Source organism: Helianthus annuus, chromosome 10 (genome assembly GCF_002127325.2).
Source record: "Helianthus annuus cultivar XRQ/B chromosome 10, HanXRQr2.0-SUNRISE, whole genome shotgun sequence".
Taxonomy (NCBI): domain Eukaryota; kingdom Viridiplantae; phylum Streptophyta; class Magnoliopsida; order Asterales; family Asteraceae; genus Helianthus; species Helianthus annuus.
Window position 1 is genome coordinate 118,787,807 of NC_035442.2, and position 17,314 is coordinate 118,805,120.

The following is a 17,314-nucleotide window of genomic DNA, read 5'->3' on the forward strand; positions in this document are numbered from 1 at the left end:
CAATCCTTTGTTCTGTGATATGTGGCCCAGACACTTGATACCTGGATGGTCCACACCATATAACAGTGCAATCAACTGCATCTCTCTTGATTTCCTCAAACTCGGTGGTTGCATTGGGTGTTAGTAGCCCTTTACTTGATGCAATCATTCTATGGACAATAACAATCCTCTTCATCAGATACTCTCTAATCTGCTCCAAACAGGTGATAATTGGTTTGTCTCATCCATTCAAAAGTTGTTTATTAAAAACTTCACAATGATTATTCAGGATCATATCACATTTAGCTCTTCCTGCAGTTCATTATGAAGCCATTAAAAAGCTTAATATATATAATTTTACTTAAACAACTGTATTAAATTAATTACCCGAGAAAAATGCCCTGCACCAGTGTTTTGGTTCATTTTTCAGCATCCAATCATGCAAATCCTTACTCTCAGTTAACACTTTCTGCATGGCCTTCTCATATGCTTGTGTTGTGGATGCACTAGCTACTCCATACAACAAGTTTTTGTATAAGTCACCCCTCCAGGTTGCTTTCATGTTGTCATGGATGTGTCTCAAGCAGTGCCTGTGCTCTGCAGCTGGGAAAACTTGGGCTATAGCATGAATTAAACCCTAACACACAAACAGATTCAAATTACTACCAATTTAAAACAAAACAAAATACACAAACATATTACCTTTTGCCTGTCACTAATAAAGGTGAAATTACTAGATGCAGTAAGCCCCAAATCTTCACCCAACATCTGAAAGAACCACGTCTATGAATCCTTATTCTCAGCCTCTACTAGTGCATATGCAACTGGGTAGATGCCACTGTTACCATCTGGAGCAACTGCTGTTAATATCTGATCAGGAAAATGACCCTTTAAGAAGCAACCATCCACTCCCAGCAAGTCCCTTATACCAGCTTTAAATCCCCTCTTGAGTGCACCTAGACAAATATATATCCTCTTAAATTGCCTTGTTTCACTAGTTGGGTTAAACTCTTGTTCCACAGCCACCTTCACAGTTGATTCAGGATCAACTCTAAGCAACTCTTCATAGTAATCTCTTAGGATCTTATGCTGAGCTTCAAAGTCTCCTTGGATCTTCTGAGTTGCCATAGTCTTGGCTCTAAAAATCTGGTTTACAGTCAACTCAATCTGGTACTTCTTAACCAATTCTTCTTGAAGAGATCTTAATGGTATAGTTGGATTTGTTCTAATGGTTTGTTCAGTATGCTTGGATAACCAGCCAACAGTACACAGATTAACATCCCTGGTCTGCAAGCATTCATGCTCTTTTTTGTATGTCTTGACACTCCAACCTCCTTTGTTGTCCTTCCTAGAAATATGCAGTGACCAGTGACATATGGGTTCTGGATATTTTTTTCTGGTTTTTGGAACAGAATTAAAGTTTACACCTACCTTCTTCATCCTTTTATGCCTTTTTCCCAAATTACCCTCACTAATACTGGGCCCACCATGTGTAATCTTTGATGCACATGTCCCATCCCCTTTACCTTTATCTAGACAAGCATCAATGTTAAGATTCCCACCCATACAAACCACACGACATCTTGACAAGTCATTTTTTTTGTATGTGTAGTTGCCTCCTTGTATGCACATCATGTGCTTTGATCAAATCAATAAGCTCTTCTTTGTCATAGAAAGCCTGCCCTACATAAAATGGAGAATCTAATGAATACTGACATTTATTTTTCTTCTTCCTAACATCCCTAATCACTCATTGCAGTGGGGTGTCATCATCAGGCTCTAGTTATCCTTGAAAATCCTCATCGACTTCATTTTCTACATCTTCAGTTGGCACTTGCTCATCTTCAACAGACTCATGCTCAACTGCAGCTCTAAATAATTCCATGTCATCTACAATAACTTCTTCAACTATGTTATTTTCATCAACAATGTAATCTGGATCACTACCCTCATCAGATTCATCCCTACCCTCAACAGAATTATCACTACCCTCATTAGATTCATCACTACACTCATCAAATTCATCACTACCTCTACCCCCATCACTGTCATCACTCAATTCCGCCAATGTTGGCTCTTGTGTTACCTGACCTTGATCTTGGCTAACAATCCTAGGGTAAGTCTCTAGGTGTTCAACATACACTTCCATTACTTTAGTTAATTCAGCATACTTAATCAAATTAAGAACATCTGAATCATTACCCAATGGCCTCAACCCTAAGTCCAAACTTTCTTCTTCAGGTACTTTGAAATGGTAAGTTACAATATCTTCATCTGAATACCCCAAAGAAACAAGCATATCATTCATACTCATAACCGAAAACAAATCAGAGTTCACCTTGTCAATGTAAGATACAAAACCACCCTCATACTTAATGTATGGAAAATCAGCAAAACTTCCACCATGATGAAACTTTAGACTGAAACAATCTGGGTGTTTAACTGAAATCAACAAATCACAAAGAAGATTAGAACATTATACAAATCAGTGGCTTAGGGTTTAATCAAACAATGGGAATCAACATATCATACTCTACAGTTGGATTAAAAGGAGACTCGTGGTCTCGAACACACCAGTAGCTCCAATTATCATTCATCTTCGTGTGGGAGACGATTGATTAGGGTTCTGGGGACGATTCAGTGGCTTCATAAACTTTGTGTTTGTGTTTGGGTTTGGGTTTGTGTGGGAGACGGTTTAATAGAAAGATAAAATAAAAGAAAGAGAAATGTCACTTTTACCCTTACATTAACGGAAGCATTGAACGGCGTTGGGTTTTTGGACTGTATTAGCAAAAGAAAACATAGCCAATGACTGTTTTAGCAACAAAAGTTGATTTTGGACTGATCTAGCAATTTGTGTAAAACCTCAGGGACGAATCTAGCAATTAACTCTTAGGTAAAAGAATTATAAGTTTGTAGTGGAGGGAGAAAAGTATAACTAATTACTCATAATTATGTTAAAACTTATGGATTTAAGTGTAATAAGATGGAGTACTAAAATATAATTATTGTCTCAAAAACCAATATACCCTTATTTTAGGGGTGTATTTATAAATTGAGAGAAAAAAGTTCTTATTTTTTCAGGTATCTTAAGAGATCCCTCACCCATACATTATCATATAGTATAAATCGATAAGTATTGCAAACAAAATATACACTAGCAGGGGACAAAATTCAACTAAACAAAACCAAAAATAGAAATCTAAACATAGATTCGAATAGCCAATTCCAACAAATACCTTTGACAAACAAGTGGCTTAATGGACACAATCAGAGATGAAACTGAAAGAAAAGAGTATATTTGTTGATGAACAAATAATTTCACCTTATTTGGTAATTTATATGCCTTTTATTACTAATATATCTAATATAGAAATTATTTATAAACTTTTGTCAATCTAGATATTTTGTACTCAGAAGTTTAATGTTTGTAAGACATAAAAGTTGTTAAAATACATATTTTTTAGTTTAGAGTTAATTACTGTTTTCTTCCCTGTGGTTTGTCAAAAATCTTCAGTCCATTATCCATTAGTTTAAAAATTGTGATTTTAGTCCATGTGGTTTCACTTTGGTAACCATTTCAGTCCCTGTGTTTTCGCTTTCGTAACCATTTCAATCCATTATTCTGTCAAGTACAAGGACTGAAATGGTTACTCGGTGGACTTAAATGGTTACGAAAGTGAAACCACAGGGACTGAAATCGCAATTTTTAAACTAATGGACTGAAAGAGCGATTTTTGACAAACTACATGAACGAAAGCAGTAATTAACTCTTTAGTTTATAACCATATTTGGCAATGTCGGAGCCAAACACAAAATTTACTATTCTCTTTTTACAACTTTTTAGGCAAATGATACATCTTAGTGCATAGCTTTTGATTTCCTGTCAATTTTAACCAAGTTTACTCCTGTTTTTTACCACTTATGTCATCATATTCATATAATCGTGATGTTTGGAAGGCTCAAGATTATATGAATATGTGGTGGTGCCAAATATTGTAGTTATTATCTCTGCAGATTAGATCATTAGTTAAGCTTCATCATATTCATACAAATGTATCTCATAATATGTACTTTGTACACATTTATATGAATATGATGAAGCCTAACTAATGATCCAATCTGCAGAGATAATAATTACAATATTCCTAACAAGTACTAAGTTGATGATTTGAGCATTGGTTCCGCTCAGTGCTTCGTATCTACCTTCAGCTTTGTCTTCAACTTCAGCGGAATGGTCTCTTTCGCTTGATCGCATTAGTTCCTTTACACCAGAGTGCTATATTTAAAGTATATGGAACTGGTTAAGAGCAAACTGGAAAACACATGAAAGGCATAATCACGTGTCCGTAGTGCTTTAATAACAACGCACGTTAGAGAAGCAATTATCGTTGCACAATTACATACTCATCTTAATCACAGTTAAACAAATACGATACAGTTTTTAGTGTGCAGTTTCAGCACCATAACCTTTTAACACATCAGAACAAAATCTCAGTTTTCTTCGTATATGAACAACATTCAACACGATTATGGCTTCGTTATTCCATATACAACCACAACACAAGAATGTTAGACAACGATACAAAACAAGAAACAAGACGATGAATTAACATTTCTCAACCCGTCAAGGGACTTATCATCGTTGTCTTTGATGATCGTATTAGTGTTTAAAACGACGTGTTCGCTATCATCCACATATGCATCTTTATTGTTACAACTAAAAACGGATGAAACCAAATAGTTATAGCAGCATCAACTGTACATCAAACCCATCTCAACTTTCTTCTCATCTAATAATCCCAAATCCCCCCCCCCCCCCCTATATGATGGATGATACCACAAAAACCAAAAAACACAAAACACCATTTAACGATCACTGTTGGCAGCGAGACTCTCATAGAACAGAATGTACCCATGATCAGTGTTGCTTGCGTACTCTTGGGCTGACCCAAATGAGGTTTGAACAGCAGATTCGTCAATCATTTCTACATTTTCGTCATCAAAGAACAGCCAGTGGTTGTGGCTTTTGACCAGACTTACATAATGGCCATGGTTGGGCCCACTGCCGACATGAACCACCACTCCAAATAACGAGTACTCACAGTCAGCATCTTCCATGGTGTTGGTCAGCTTCAGCTCGAGAGGAAAAACGACACGATATGATAACTTTTTGTACCTGCCCAACTGTTCCATGTACTTGAACCGCTTTAAGTGTATAACCAAGATGTGTGGCGGTTTCTTGATCTTCATCCTCTTTTGTGCTTCCTGCAAACTGAGCCAAGTAAAAGAAGCAATTAAACATTTGATTCTTGAAAATAATTTTGAGATACATAGAGAACTCAAAATAAACAAATGAGTAAAACGCTATTTTCGTCCCTGAGGTTTGGCCAGTTTTGCGACTTTCATTCAAAGGTTTGGTTTTCCGCATCTGGATCCAAAAGGTTTAAAATCTTGCCATTTTCATCCGGCTCGTTAAGTGCATCCATTTTTTTCCGTTAAGTCAGAGGTATTTCCGTCTTTTTTGTTAACTTAAAAGGCAATCTGGTCTTTTTCACTTTATGTAAAAGACTGAATACCCCTAAAAACCTGAATTGCCCTTTTAAGTTACAAAAATGGCGAAATTACCCCTGACTTAACGTAAAAATGGATGGAGTTAACGAGCCGGATGAAAATGGCAAGATTTCATATCTTTTGGATCCAAATGCGGCAAAACAAACCTTTGAATGAAAGTCGCAAAACTGGCCAAACCACAGGGATGAAAATAGCATTTTTTACTCTAAACAAATATATGAATTTGTGGAGAAAGTAGCAACCTGCAGCATTTGTCACAGAAAAATTTATCCTCAGCATTCAAGGTTTCAGTGGAGCTGAAGTTCTTTAAACAGCTTGTAATTGAACTGTTCTGTTCGATATCAAGGCTTAAATCTAAAAACGTCTCGTCCCTTGCGGTCACAGTCTCGCACCTCAAACACTTTGTTTCATTTGTAAGTATACCCTGAATTTAAAGCCACAGCAACCAGTGAACAAAAGCAGCAACAGCCTCAAGTCCTCATTAGGATCAGTACATGTATATATTTAAAAATAAATTACACAAATATAATCTATACTATATAATAAAAGAAACCCGTTTTAGGACACTTGTCAATTTCTCATTTAATTGATTAAAATTTAATCCTAAATTCAAATAACAATAATATCAAATATTATTACTATTATTTATCTGTTTAAAAACATATAAAAGCAAATGCCTGGCCTGAATATCGTAGAAGAAGAATAAGGCAGTTGAATTGTTTCAAAAGTTTGGGACTTTGTCAGGAATAGTCCCTGTGGTTTTAAGTAAATTTAAAACAGACATAAAACTTCACGAAGACTTATAAGAACAAGTTTGTTAATGTGATTATTATTATTATTATTATTATTATTATTATTATTATTATTATTATTATTATTATTATTATTATTATTATTTATCTGTTTAAAAACATATAAAATCAATCAAATAATTGAATGAAGTTATTAATAATACTAATAATAATAATATTTAATCTAAATTAATACAAATAACTAAGAAAAAATCCACCTAACATCACATATGTTTCTTTTAAATTCGATTAATTAATTTGTTCAACAATCACTATTATCTTTATCATTCAGTACGGTTAACCGATTTATCATCATACAACCTCCCACCTATTCAATCATATGATTTTTCAATCTTATATTAACTAAATAAATAAAGATTAATATTCAATCTTATCATACTTTAAATATAAAAAAATCCGTTAGTTCAGATTAATATTCAATCTTATCGTACTTTAAATATAAAAAAATCCGTTAGTTTTTTTAAATATTTTTTTTATTCTTTGGTCTATAAAATCATATTTATTCAACTCATGTAATACACGGGGGTTTTTAAAAATATAACTTTTTTATTATTTGGTAAACAATATTACATTTATTCAACCCGTGTAATACAATGGTTTGAAAGATATATATTTTTTTATTATTTGGTATATAATATTACATTTATTCAACCCGTACAATACATATGATTCTTATAGATATAACTTATTTTATTATTTAATATATAAAATTACATTTCTTCAACCCGTGCAATAAAGGAGGTTTTAAAAAGATAATGTTTTATTATTAGGTATATAAAATTCATTTATTCAACCCGTGTAATACACGGGGTTATAACCTAGTATGTTTTATATATAAGAGTAAAATGCCATTTTCGTCCCTGAGGTTTGGCAATTTTGGCGACTTTTGTCCAAAGGTTTGTTTTTTCACATCTGGATCCAAAGGGTTTGAAATCTTGCCATTTTCATCCGGACTCTAACTCCATCCTTTTTTCTCTGTTAAGTCAGAGGTATTTTCGTCTTTTTTGTTCACTTAAAGGGCAATTTGGTCTTTTGAATACTTGTACATTATGCTAAATGTTTGTACATAAAGTGAAAAAGACCGAATTGCCCTTTAAGTTAAAAAAAGCTGGAAATATCCTTGACTTAACCGAGAAAAATGGATGGAGTTAACGAGCCGAATCAAGATTTCAAACCTTTTAGATCCAAATGCGAAAAAACAAACCTTTGGACGAAAGTCACAAACTGGCCAAACCTCAGGGACGAAAATGGCATTTTACTCTATATAAAATTATGAGTTCTCATACTAACCTGAAAATTTTTGTGAACCCAAGTAACCAAGGGCTCCTTGCGTACACCGTTGGCCTGAGGAACATGTATCCCATTGGGAATCTTTTCAGAAGGTGATGAATGCTCTTTTGAACCTTTTGACGAATTGGCTTCTTTCTCTAGTATGTCAACTAGTTCGTTTAACAAGAAATTCAAAAATTCATGTGCATCCTACACCATATTGAAAATATAATGTTAGAAGATAAATTTTGTAAGGTTTCAGATATTCAATTAAATAAAACGTCTGGTATATGACTATATGGTATACTGTATACCTGATGCATGTAACCACGGAAAAGCTCGTTTTCTTTCTTCACTCTTTGTACAAAGCGTTTTGGAGCAACAACGCCTGTCTTCTTCTTTTGTGTACTAATCTAATAAAAAGAAATAAACTACTTAATAAACTAGCAAAACAAATTACTAAGAATGTATTCTAGTAACTGTTTACCTGCATAAACAGTTCTGCCAAACATGTGAGGAGATTTTCTTCTATGTCTCCTGGATTTTTAATATTCCCGTAGTATTCAAGTAGTTGTTCGCGAAATGGAACACAGAAATATAGAGCCTGAAAAATAAGAACAAATCATATGTGATCATCAGCTACATAGTTAGATCAAAACTGCACAAGTTACTTCGAAAAGGTAATAAACCAAAACATAATTGAGATTTGAAATTGATAACAAGGATTAATACCTTAAAAAGGCAAAAACCAAAAGCATTATGGTTTGCAAGAATGTTGATGTTTGACATTTTATCCAAAACTGATCATTCTCGTTAGATGCAGTGACTTCATATGCGTATTCAAATGACTAGTACTTTAAAAAAAAGGCGCAACACAATGTTTTAAAAAGTCACTCACTTGTTAACAGTCTAACTATAGAGAAAACCTTAATAACTCAAAATATTCGTAACTGCTTATGCATTTTCTAGGCTAATTTAAAGCATGGCTTTTTAAACAATACTTCACAATATAACAATTAAAGTACATTGTGAGACATAATAACTATAACAGAAGAAGAAACCAACCAGACAGTTTCAATTGTTATAATCACAAACAAAAAGCCAAACGCAATCCAAACGCCACCACGATACCAATCACATACTGGCAAGTCATGGCAATTTCAAAACTTGTATAAATAACAACTAATGGAACCAGCAGTCAGCAACCTCAACGTAAAACCGAGATTCGCAAATTATCAAGTGTTCAAAACAGACACTCCTATTCCTTCACCAATCTTCCATATCATAATACTACAATTCATAGATGTCAATAGCGCCCGCAAAGAAGCGGATATAGGATTTAGCATCAAACAGCGAGATTTTTGTATTTTTTATTAATATTTTTATTTCTTTTATAAAATATACATATAAAATAGCGCTCGCTATGCTGTTTAATCGCTATCGCTAACTAGCATATACAGGTAACTTGTCCCTATTGACAACTATGCTCCAATTTCACAAAATATTCCCTTAATTTCCTCTTTGCAACAACAAGTAGCATAATCCACAAACAAGTTAACTCTAATTCTCAAACACAAACCCTAAATAACATAATATTGAATGAATAACCAGTAAAAAGTGGAATAAATGGAAAGAAACCTGCAAGACGCTGTTACAATAGCAAGTGTTACCGAAGTTTTCGAGTCCAAAATAGCGTTCGCCTTCAGGAAACTGGTCTCCTAGAGCTTTCTCGAGCTTAGACCCCGTTGCGCCCATGAGACCATCAACCAGATACCAAAATTCCTCTATTTCTCTCAATAAATTGAGCGATGAAGAGGAGAATTTGAGGAAATTGATATCGATTTGATGAATTTGGGTGATTAGGGTTTTATATTTGGAAACAGTTTGATCGGGTTTTATTGTTTATCAAACTTTGATTCTTTCTTTCAAGTTGACTCCTCTCCTCTCATCTCATGTGTGTATCATAAATTCTAGTGTATGTATGCTTCATTATTTTATGTTTTTAACACTCATGTTCAAAAAAAAAAAAAAAAAAATAGATTGATAATTTAAAAAAGAGTTAATTGCTCGGATGGTCCCTGTGGTTTCACATTTTTTCATGTTTAGTCCCCACCTTTTGAAAATAGCATGTATGTTCCCTATGGTTTGTCATTTTGTTACTCGGATAGTCCCCCAACATTTACTCTGGGGACTATCCGAGTAACAAAATGACAAACCATAGGGAGCATACCTGCTATTTTTTAAACTAACTGACATCTACTCAGGGACTATCCGAGTAACAAAATGACAAACCATAAGGAGCATACCTGCTATTTTCAAAAGGTGGGGACTAAACGTGAAAAAACTTGAAACCACAGGGACCATTCGAGCAATTAACTCTTTAAAAAATAAATAAAACTATTATTAAGCCCACACTGATGTTCAAAAAAAATATATTGATAATTTAAAAAATAAATAAAACTAGTATTAAGCACCACCCCCTGCCTGTTAGCGCGTAAAACTGTAACAAATAGCACCAATATCACACCACAACTAAGGACCACCAATATTGAAGTTGCGTCGTCTTAACACGGAGAAATTAGACCGACACATAATGTAAGATTAAATATATTATTTTATATTTAATCTAGTAGCCATTCTAATCATTTACATTATATGGATCAAAATATATAACAATCCTATTATATAATGTTGGTAATTGTTGATGGGCCTAATTACCCTTATTAACTAATTAGGGTTTCCTCCTGGGTGCATATATAAGGAGAATAATATGGAGGTTAAAGGGTTAGACAATTACACAAAACCCTAATTACTCATAACATCAATTCGACCTCCTTTCCATAGCCGATTACCCTTTATCGGTTTCTCTTATCACCATCATTAGATTGCACCCTAAGGAGGAACCAGATCAAGCTGACAATCATGTCGAACACTATTGCCCGGTCTCCACCTGGATTCTCTGCTGGCCTGTACTGATGCAATCAAAGGTATGTTTTCATGTTTTTCATTATGCCTAAAACAGAACTGACCAACATGTGGTATCAGAGCATATGTTGATTAGTCAGTTCTATTTTCGTATCCATTATTCTGCGATTGAAATCTGGAAAACAGAAGTTTTGAAAACTCAATAAAATTCACGGCTGGTTTCGAGTCATATGTGCCGAAATCATTGTTTTTTCGGAAAAAGGATAATAAAAGTTCACTCGGAATCATAATGGTAAATCTTAATTGTACTGAAATCTGTTTAAAACCCTTAAAATTCAGGTTTCGGGTTCCAGAATCATGTTTTTATTTTTAGGGTTCATCATGTGTTCTTAGGAAAATTCGAAATTCCTTTATGTTTTGGAATATAATTAGAATTGTTGAATGTTTTTCCTAATTTTGATCTGTTTTGTCTAATGAGAATTTTCGAAATCTGTTAAAAGGATAAACAGATTATGATTTTCGAAATATTCTGTTAAAATTAGATCAATGTTAAAACAGGAAATTCTATCACAATTCCTAAGAATTCGAATTTTCAGTTATGATTTTACATTAACAGCTGTTACAGTGGACTCGAGACCATCAGGTTTTGACTCGAGACCAAGATCTCGACTCGAGACCACAAGGTCTCAACTCGAAATCATAAGTGTTCTCAAATATTTATAACTCGAGACAACGATTTCGACTCGAGACCATAAGTTTTCGACTCGAGACTACTGAGGTTTCAACTAAGGGCTTCAACCTTTACAACTCGAGACAAAGGTCTCGACTCGAGACCATAAGGTCACAACTCGAGACCATAAGGTTGCGACTCGAGACCATAAAGCTACAACTCGAGACTACAAGGTCACAACTCGAGACCATGGTTGCGACTCGAGACCTCATAAGGAGTCGAGATCTCATAATTCACAACAGTCGAGACCATGATTACGACTCGAGACACTGAGGTTGCGACTCGAGACCATTAATGAGTCGAGACCTCATAATGTTATAAGCTGAGTCGAGACTTGACTCGAGATCTCACTCGAGACCTCATAATTGACTCAAGATCTCATAACAGACTCGAAACCTCATTATTTTAGGCTGTTTAATGTGAACTAAGATTTAGCTCGGGGCTCCGCCCCGAACCCCATGCGGGGGCACGCTGTTCCCCTGCAACCCCAGCGAACTCATCGCGGAGTTCAATCCGCGCTAACAGGTGGTTTGCTACTAAATAATTGGTTTTTGTAATTAGTTAGTTAATTAATGAGGATCAAATAATGTTTTACAAAACCAAAATGGCTTAACTTGAATGAGCTTCTGATGTATCACTTCTGGCCAAAGCTGATTTGATGCATCTACTTATTATCCAAGTATTACGAAAGCTATGTTAAGTGTGCATCATAAACATGAATGTCATAATATCTGGCCAAAGCTGATTTAATTCCTTCATAGATGGCATACTTAACAAGTGCATAACTAAAGTGATTGTCTCAATTTCTGGCCAAAGCTGATTTGTTACAACCACTTTGCACACATGCTTAAATGATTACACTTCTGGCCAAAGCTGTTTTGTCTTCGTTTAAGTAGAACTTTAAGTAGTCTATTATTTTTGATGTTAGTAATAGACATATCACAACCTCTTCACATAATGATCCTTATATTAATGATCCTCAATTAATTTTTTGTGATCATTTTGTCTGCCTTATTCTTAGTACCCATAATTTTACTCACTATAATTTTCTTCTATAAATCTATATCTCATCCACTCTAATTCCTAAATCTAATATGTTTTGCTTAAAGTTTCTATAAGAATTAGCTCTTAAATTAAATCCTTGATTATCTCTTAAGACACGATAATTCTATTGCTCTTTTCTGATAAAGCACTACAGAAGAAAAGTAGAGCATCATGATTAGGATAAATCGAATATGATATCTCTTATGATAATCAAGAACTCTCTAACATAAGTGCTATCACTAAAAGGTTATTCCAGATTAAATCTTTCCTAAGACTAATCTATAATTGTGGAATAATCACTAGAACTTCTAAGATGCATGCCTTCAATTAAAATTCTAAATCATAAAGCTAAGTGGTATATGTGAATACATAACAATGTATAATACCATGACCCATAAAGTTAAGGGCTTACGCATGGAAATAAGTACATTTTTCCAGTACATTACATACTAAGATTTTCACTTGTACAACTTGATGCCTTATAAATCAACTATAACACTCAAAAGTACCAAAGTATAACGAGTGTGTTGATAAGCAACATATGTACATAGAAATAAATGTTTGAAACTGGAAAATAAGATGTTATTCATCTTACAACCACTAATAGTTTAAAAGAGGATTGTTCTAAGGTCCATAGACAAATTACAAGTGCTAATTCCAACTTTAAGGTTCTTCAAGGGAAAATCTCACTGCATAATTATGTCATTAGACTAGGCATAAGCAACGAGACTATCCATTATTCTAAAGAACAGTTGGATAAATTAATTAGATAGTCACTTACTAATGATATTTAAGTCTGATAATTCTTTAATATTCCTATTAACACATGATTAGTTGACTCTAGTTTTAAACGTTTCCTTACCAGAAGTCAACAAATAACTAACGTGAGAGTTAGTGACAAAATTAAATGTTAAGACTATAAGAACCATAATAAGCAGTCTTCTAACAACGCTTTTCGATACCTTACATATTCTGAAGATTAATCGGAATACAGTATCATGATTAAGCAATGTTATGAAGGTTGTGAGGTTTGCATAGTCAACATAAAGTCACACTTATCTTAAACTCTCCTCTTATTTGTTCTAAATATCTGGATAGAAATATTACTAAGATGAAACTAGATGATACCTTACTTTTTGACAACTTTTGTCATCATGCAAATGAGAATTTGACAAAAGGAAAATGAGACTTATAAATTTCATCCATTAGAACCAAAATTCATGAGAAATCATAACATGGTTAATGAGGATGATTTTTTTTCATCTAATCTCATTTTAAGTGATTTTAAATCATGACGTTACAGCCCTAAATATTACTTGGCTTAAGAAATAAGTATGGGTCCATCATAAGTCATTCATTGACATTCGTGGAACTTATTCCAAATGGAATATTCAGACATAATTCATTTATCATTTGAAAGACTATCAACTTGTATCTAAATTTTGTCGCATATGGCCCACGGTCTTAGAAGAAATCTATTCATATACATACTTAATAAGATTTCTATTAAATATGTCCCTAAAGTTTCTTATGATATCTGGACATTAAAGAAATCAAATAAAGTCTAACGTATATATGATAGGTTCCCACATCACGTAGCTCATTGAAACTTCTCTTGTAACATTCTAGAGATATTAAAGATCAGTGGGAGCATTAAGTGTCTTAATAATAACTTGCAATATTTGCAAGAGGTGGGGGAGTGGAAATTTTACATTACCTAGATTTACACCTCTTGTACAAGACACTGCTCCATCTTGACACTGTTCTATCATAACTTGTCTCCTTAAAATCTAATGTTACTATTACAAAAGTTTCATTGTTCTTAATTGTGGGCACACTTAGATTTCTTACCTAAACTAACTTAATCCTCAACAAGAGAGATCACAACAACTAACGTCATTAATTTGTTTTCTCTGTTAGAATTTGTTGGTCGTTAAGTATTGACCCTAAGCATGCTGAGTTCCTAAAGATTTCTAAGGTCAGTGGGAGCAGTCAAAGTCCTTATCATGACTTGCAAGAAATACAAGAGGCGGGGGGAAGAGTGTCATTAAATTTCACTCCGAATTTAACTCCAATTACACCTCTTGTACACCATACTGCACCAACTCTTACAAACTTAGAATCCTGAAAATGATAGCAACCTAACCAAGAGCTAATCCATAAAGCTGAAACTTTTAAAACCCAATAATCAACTCAGGAGGTCATCTAGGTTTAAAAACCTACTAACTTTGATGATTACGTAACCTCCCTAACTGAAGTTGAAATAGATTTTGGAAATGTTTAATGATCTTATCTCTTAAAATCAAGCCATTAGCGTAAATCAATCATCTGAATGGAATAAAACAGTTTTCTAGTAAAACTGATTTTATGTGTTTGTATAACGTTTGGGATTTGATTGAATTACCTAAGAGTGTTCGTAACTAAACCAAATCCTGATACAAACGTTAAGACACTAAGAAGCATGATTGATTGTCAAAGGTTATACTTAGGAAGAGATAAATTATCAAAGATTTCTTTGAGGATCATCACTGTTTTGAGTAGCTTATAATGGTTTAAAGCTACATTAGATGAACATTAAAAACAATTTTCCTTAACAAATGGCTGACACATTTACATGTTCATAAAACAACCTGAAAGTTCTAAACTAAAGGTTAAAGAACACTTTATTTATAAGCCAATAATATCCATGTATGGGTTAATGCAAACATCATAATGTGATGAAATCTTAACGTAATTATTTTCATCAACAATCAAGTGGATTAATGTACCTACCTCAAAATGAGTGGGAGCAACTAAGATAAACTTGCCTATATAGATGATATTCTTTTGACAAGTATATGTTACATAAGTCAAAGCATTGTTAACACAAACTTTGATATAATAGATCTCAGAGATGTCTCTTTTGTAATAGATATCATAACGTACCGAGATAGACCCAATGGGACAATAGTTTCGTTCCATAAGTTTAACATTAAATGGGTCCTTACATATGTAACAAACAATATTACTCTCCTTCAGAGGATAATATGGTAAATGAGATTATTTATCTATGCTTCATTAATTAGAAGCCTTATGTAAGTTTAAGTCTATACTCGTTTAGATATTACTCACATTGCAACACACTAGATATGTCTAGACTAATGTGAAGCATCTAATGGAGTATTACAATATCTTTAAATAAACGAGAGGCTATAATTTGAAGAAAAAGTGAGAACTAAAAACCGGTTTATTACTCTAACTTTGTGATATTCAAAGATGACAAAATTTAATTTCGGGTATATCTTTATGTCAGCAGACAAAACCTATCTCATGGAGGAGTCATAATGCACTGATATTAACAACCTAAGTTATACCGACATAATATAGTCACTAAGTGTTGTTGGAAATTTATCAGTAGACTCATAAGTTTATTAACTCCATATAATTAATGTTTTGAAGAATTAGTGTGATAAAGTCAGCTACCATAACTCCTTGAACAGTAACAGTTCAAGAGGTGCTGCATTAAATTTCGATACGCAATTAATTATTCGTTTATGAACGAATTGAGGAAACTAAGTTTTGTATCGAATACATTCATGATATGCTTAAGGATCCTATAACTGAAGGGCTATTACCCATAAGTCTTATTAAGAGAGCTCATAGACGGGTATTAATTAATGGCCGTGCGCAACCGCATATCGTACTATCAATGACTAAGTATTAGTTAATTTTCCTCATCAGTTTGATTTTGTATGTCTCTAAGAATATGTCAAGTCGACATAATGGCATATAGACAAATAAAGATACAAATCAAACAAAGGGCTTATGCGTATTTTGATCAGAATGATTAGGTTTTAAATTAAGGCTATAGTATGATTAATGGGGGTCCTGAGTCGCATAATGATTCAACGGCTGTATTTCTCTGCTATAGTACTTGTTTAAGGCTAAAATGAGTATTAACTCCTGATCAGGCTTATCTAATACTCATAGTAAATGATTACTCGGCTAAGTGGGAGAATGTAAGAGTAAATATATTATTTTATATTTAATCTAGTAGCCATTCTAATCATTTACATTATATGGATCAAAATATATAACAATCCTATTATATAATTAGTTGGTAATTGTTGATGGGCCTAATTACCCTTATTAACTAATTAGGGTTTCCTCCTGGGTGCATATATAAGGAGAATAATGTGGAGGTTAAAGGGTTAGACAATTACACAAAACCCTAATTACTCATAACATCAATTCGACCTCCTCTCCATAGCCGATTACCCTTTATCGGTTTCTCTTATCACCATCATTAGATTGCACCCTAAGGAGGAACCAGATCAAGCTGACAATCATGTCGAACACTATTGCCCGGTCTCCACCTGGATTCTCTGCTAGCCTGTACTGATGCAATCAAAGGTATGTTTTCATGTTTTTCATTATGCCTAAAACAGAACTGACCAACACATAAAACATAAAAAATAATAACTAACTCGATTTAGGACCCGCGCGTTACGACGAACTTGTTAGACGGTAAAAAATAGACGACGTAAAAACACTGAATCACACGCGCACGTTGCACCGTGTTAACTCGCAAAATTTATAACAAAGCATATAATAAAACGTAAAAACGTTGAACCACACACGCACATTGTGTCGTATTAACTCGCAAAGTTTAAAACGAAACGTAAAACGAAAATTTTGCAAAATATAAAAACTATTGGGATCAAAGTTGAAGTGGAGCTTTGGGTGTCTATGAAATCGTGGACGTATGTTAGATTTGGTAAAAAAACCGCGTCAAAAAGATGAATAAGGTATTTTGGTTTTTAACAATAATTCATTCGATACTCTTTTTAATATTTATTTATTATTACTGTTTATTCACTTCTCTTTTTAATATATAGGTAAATTGGAGTTTAAATTTAAGGTATTGTTTAGTTGAAAAGGATAATAGAGAATATAATGTGTGAAAGGGAAAAGTTTTAATTATGTGAAAAACGCTGATGTG

At 33.6% G+C, this 17,314-nt stretch overlaps 1 protein-coding gene across 2 annotated transcripts; it reads right to left on the minus strand.

The window, feature by feature from the left end:
- Window positions 1-4,564: 4,564 nt before the first annotated feature.
- Window positions 4,565-9,606, minus strand: LOC110885191 (ubiquitin carboxyl-terminal hydrolase 4). Of its 2 annotated transcripts, XM_022132880.2 has the most exons (7): window positions 9,273-9,409; window positions 8,367-8,488; window positions 8,122-8,238; window positions 7,949-8,047; window positions 7,656-7,844; window positions 5,796-5,977; window positions 4,565-5,254 (listed from the first exon to the last, which is right to left on the minus strand). In XM_022132880.2, exons 2-7 carry the CDS (start codon window positions 8,421-8,423, stop codon window positions 4,849-4,851), a joined length of 1,050 nt encoding a protein of 349 aa, XP_021988572.1. In that variant the 5' UTR covers window positions 8,424-8,488; window positions 9,273-9,409; the 3' UTR covers window positions 4,565-4,848. The 2 variants fall into 2 exon arrangements, with proteins under 2 accessions (XP_021988572.1, XP_021988571.1); XM_022132879.2 differs by lacking the exon at window positions 8,367-8,488 and having other exon boundaries at window positions 9,273-9,606.
- Window positions 9,607-17,314: the final 7,708 nt, after the last annotated feature.

What these genes read in the sequence shown, in the direction of transcription:
- LOC110885191 (XM_022132879.2), bottom strand. Translation starts at nt 9,389, where the DNA reads ATGGGCGCAACGGGGTCTAAGCTCGAGAAAGCTCTAGGAGACCAGTTT. An exon ending in GGGTTCACAAAAATTTTCAG is followed by an intron (nt 5,978 to 7,655) that starts GTTAGTATGAGA and finishes CTTTAAATTCAG; the next exon opens with GGTATACTTACAAATGAAAC. An exon ending in TTCTGTGACAAATGCTGCAG is followed by an intron (nt 5,255 to 5,795) that starts GTTGCTACTTTC and finishes TACTTGGCTCAG; the next exon opens with TTTGCAGGAAGCACAAAAGA.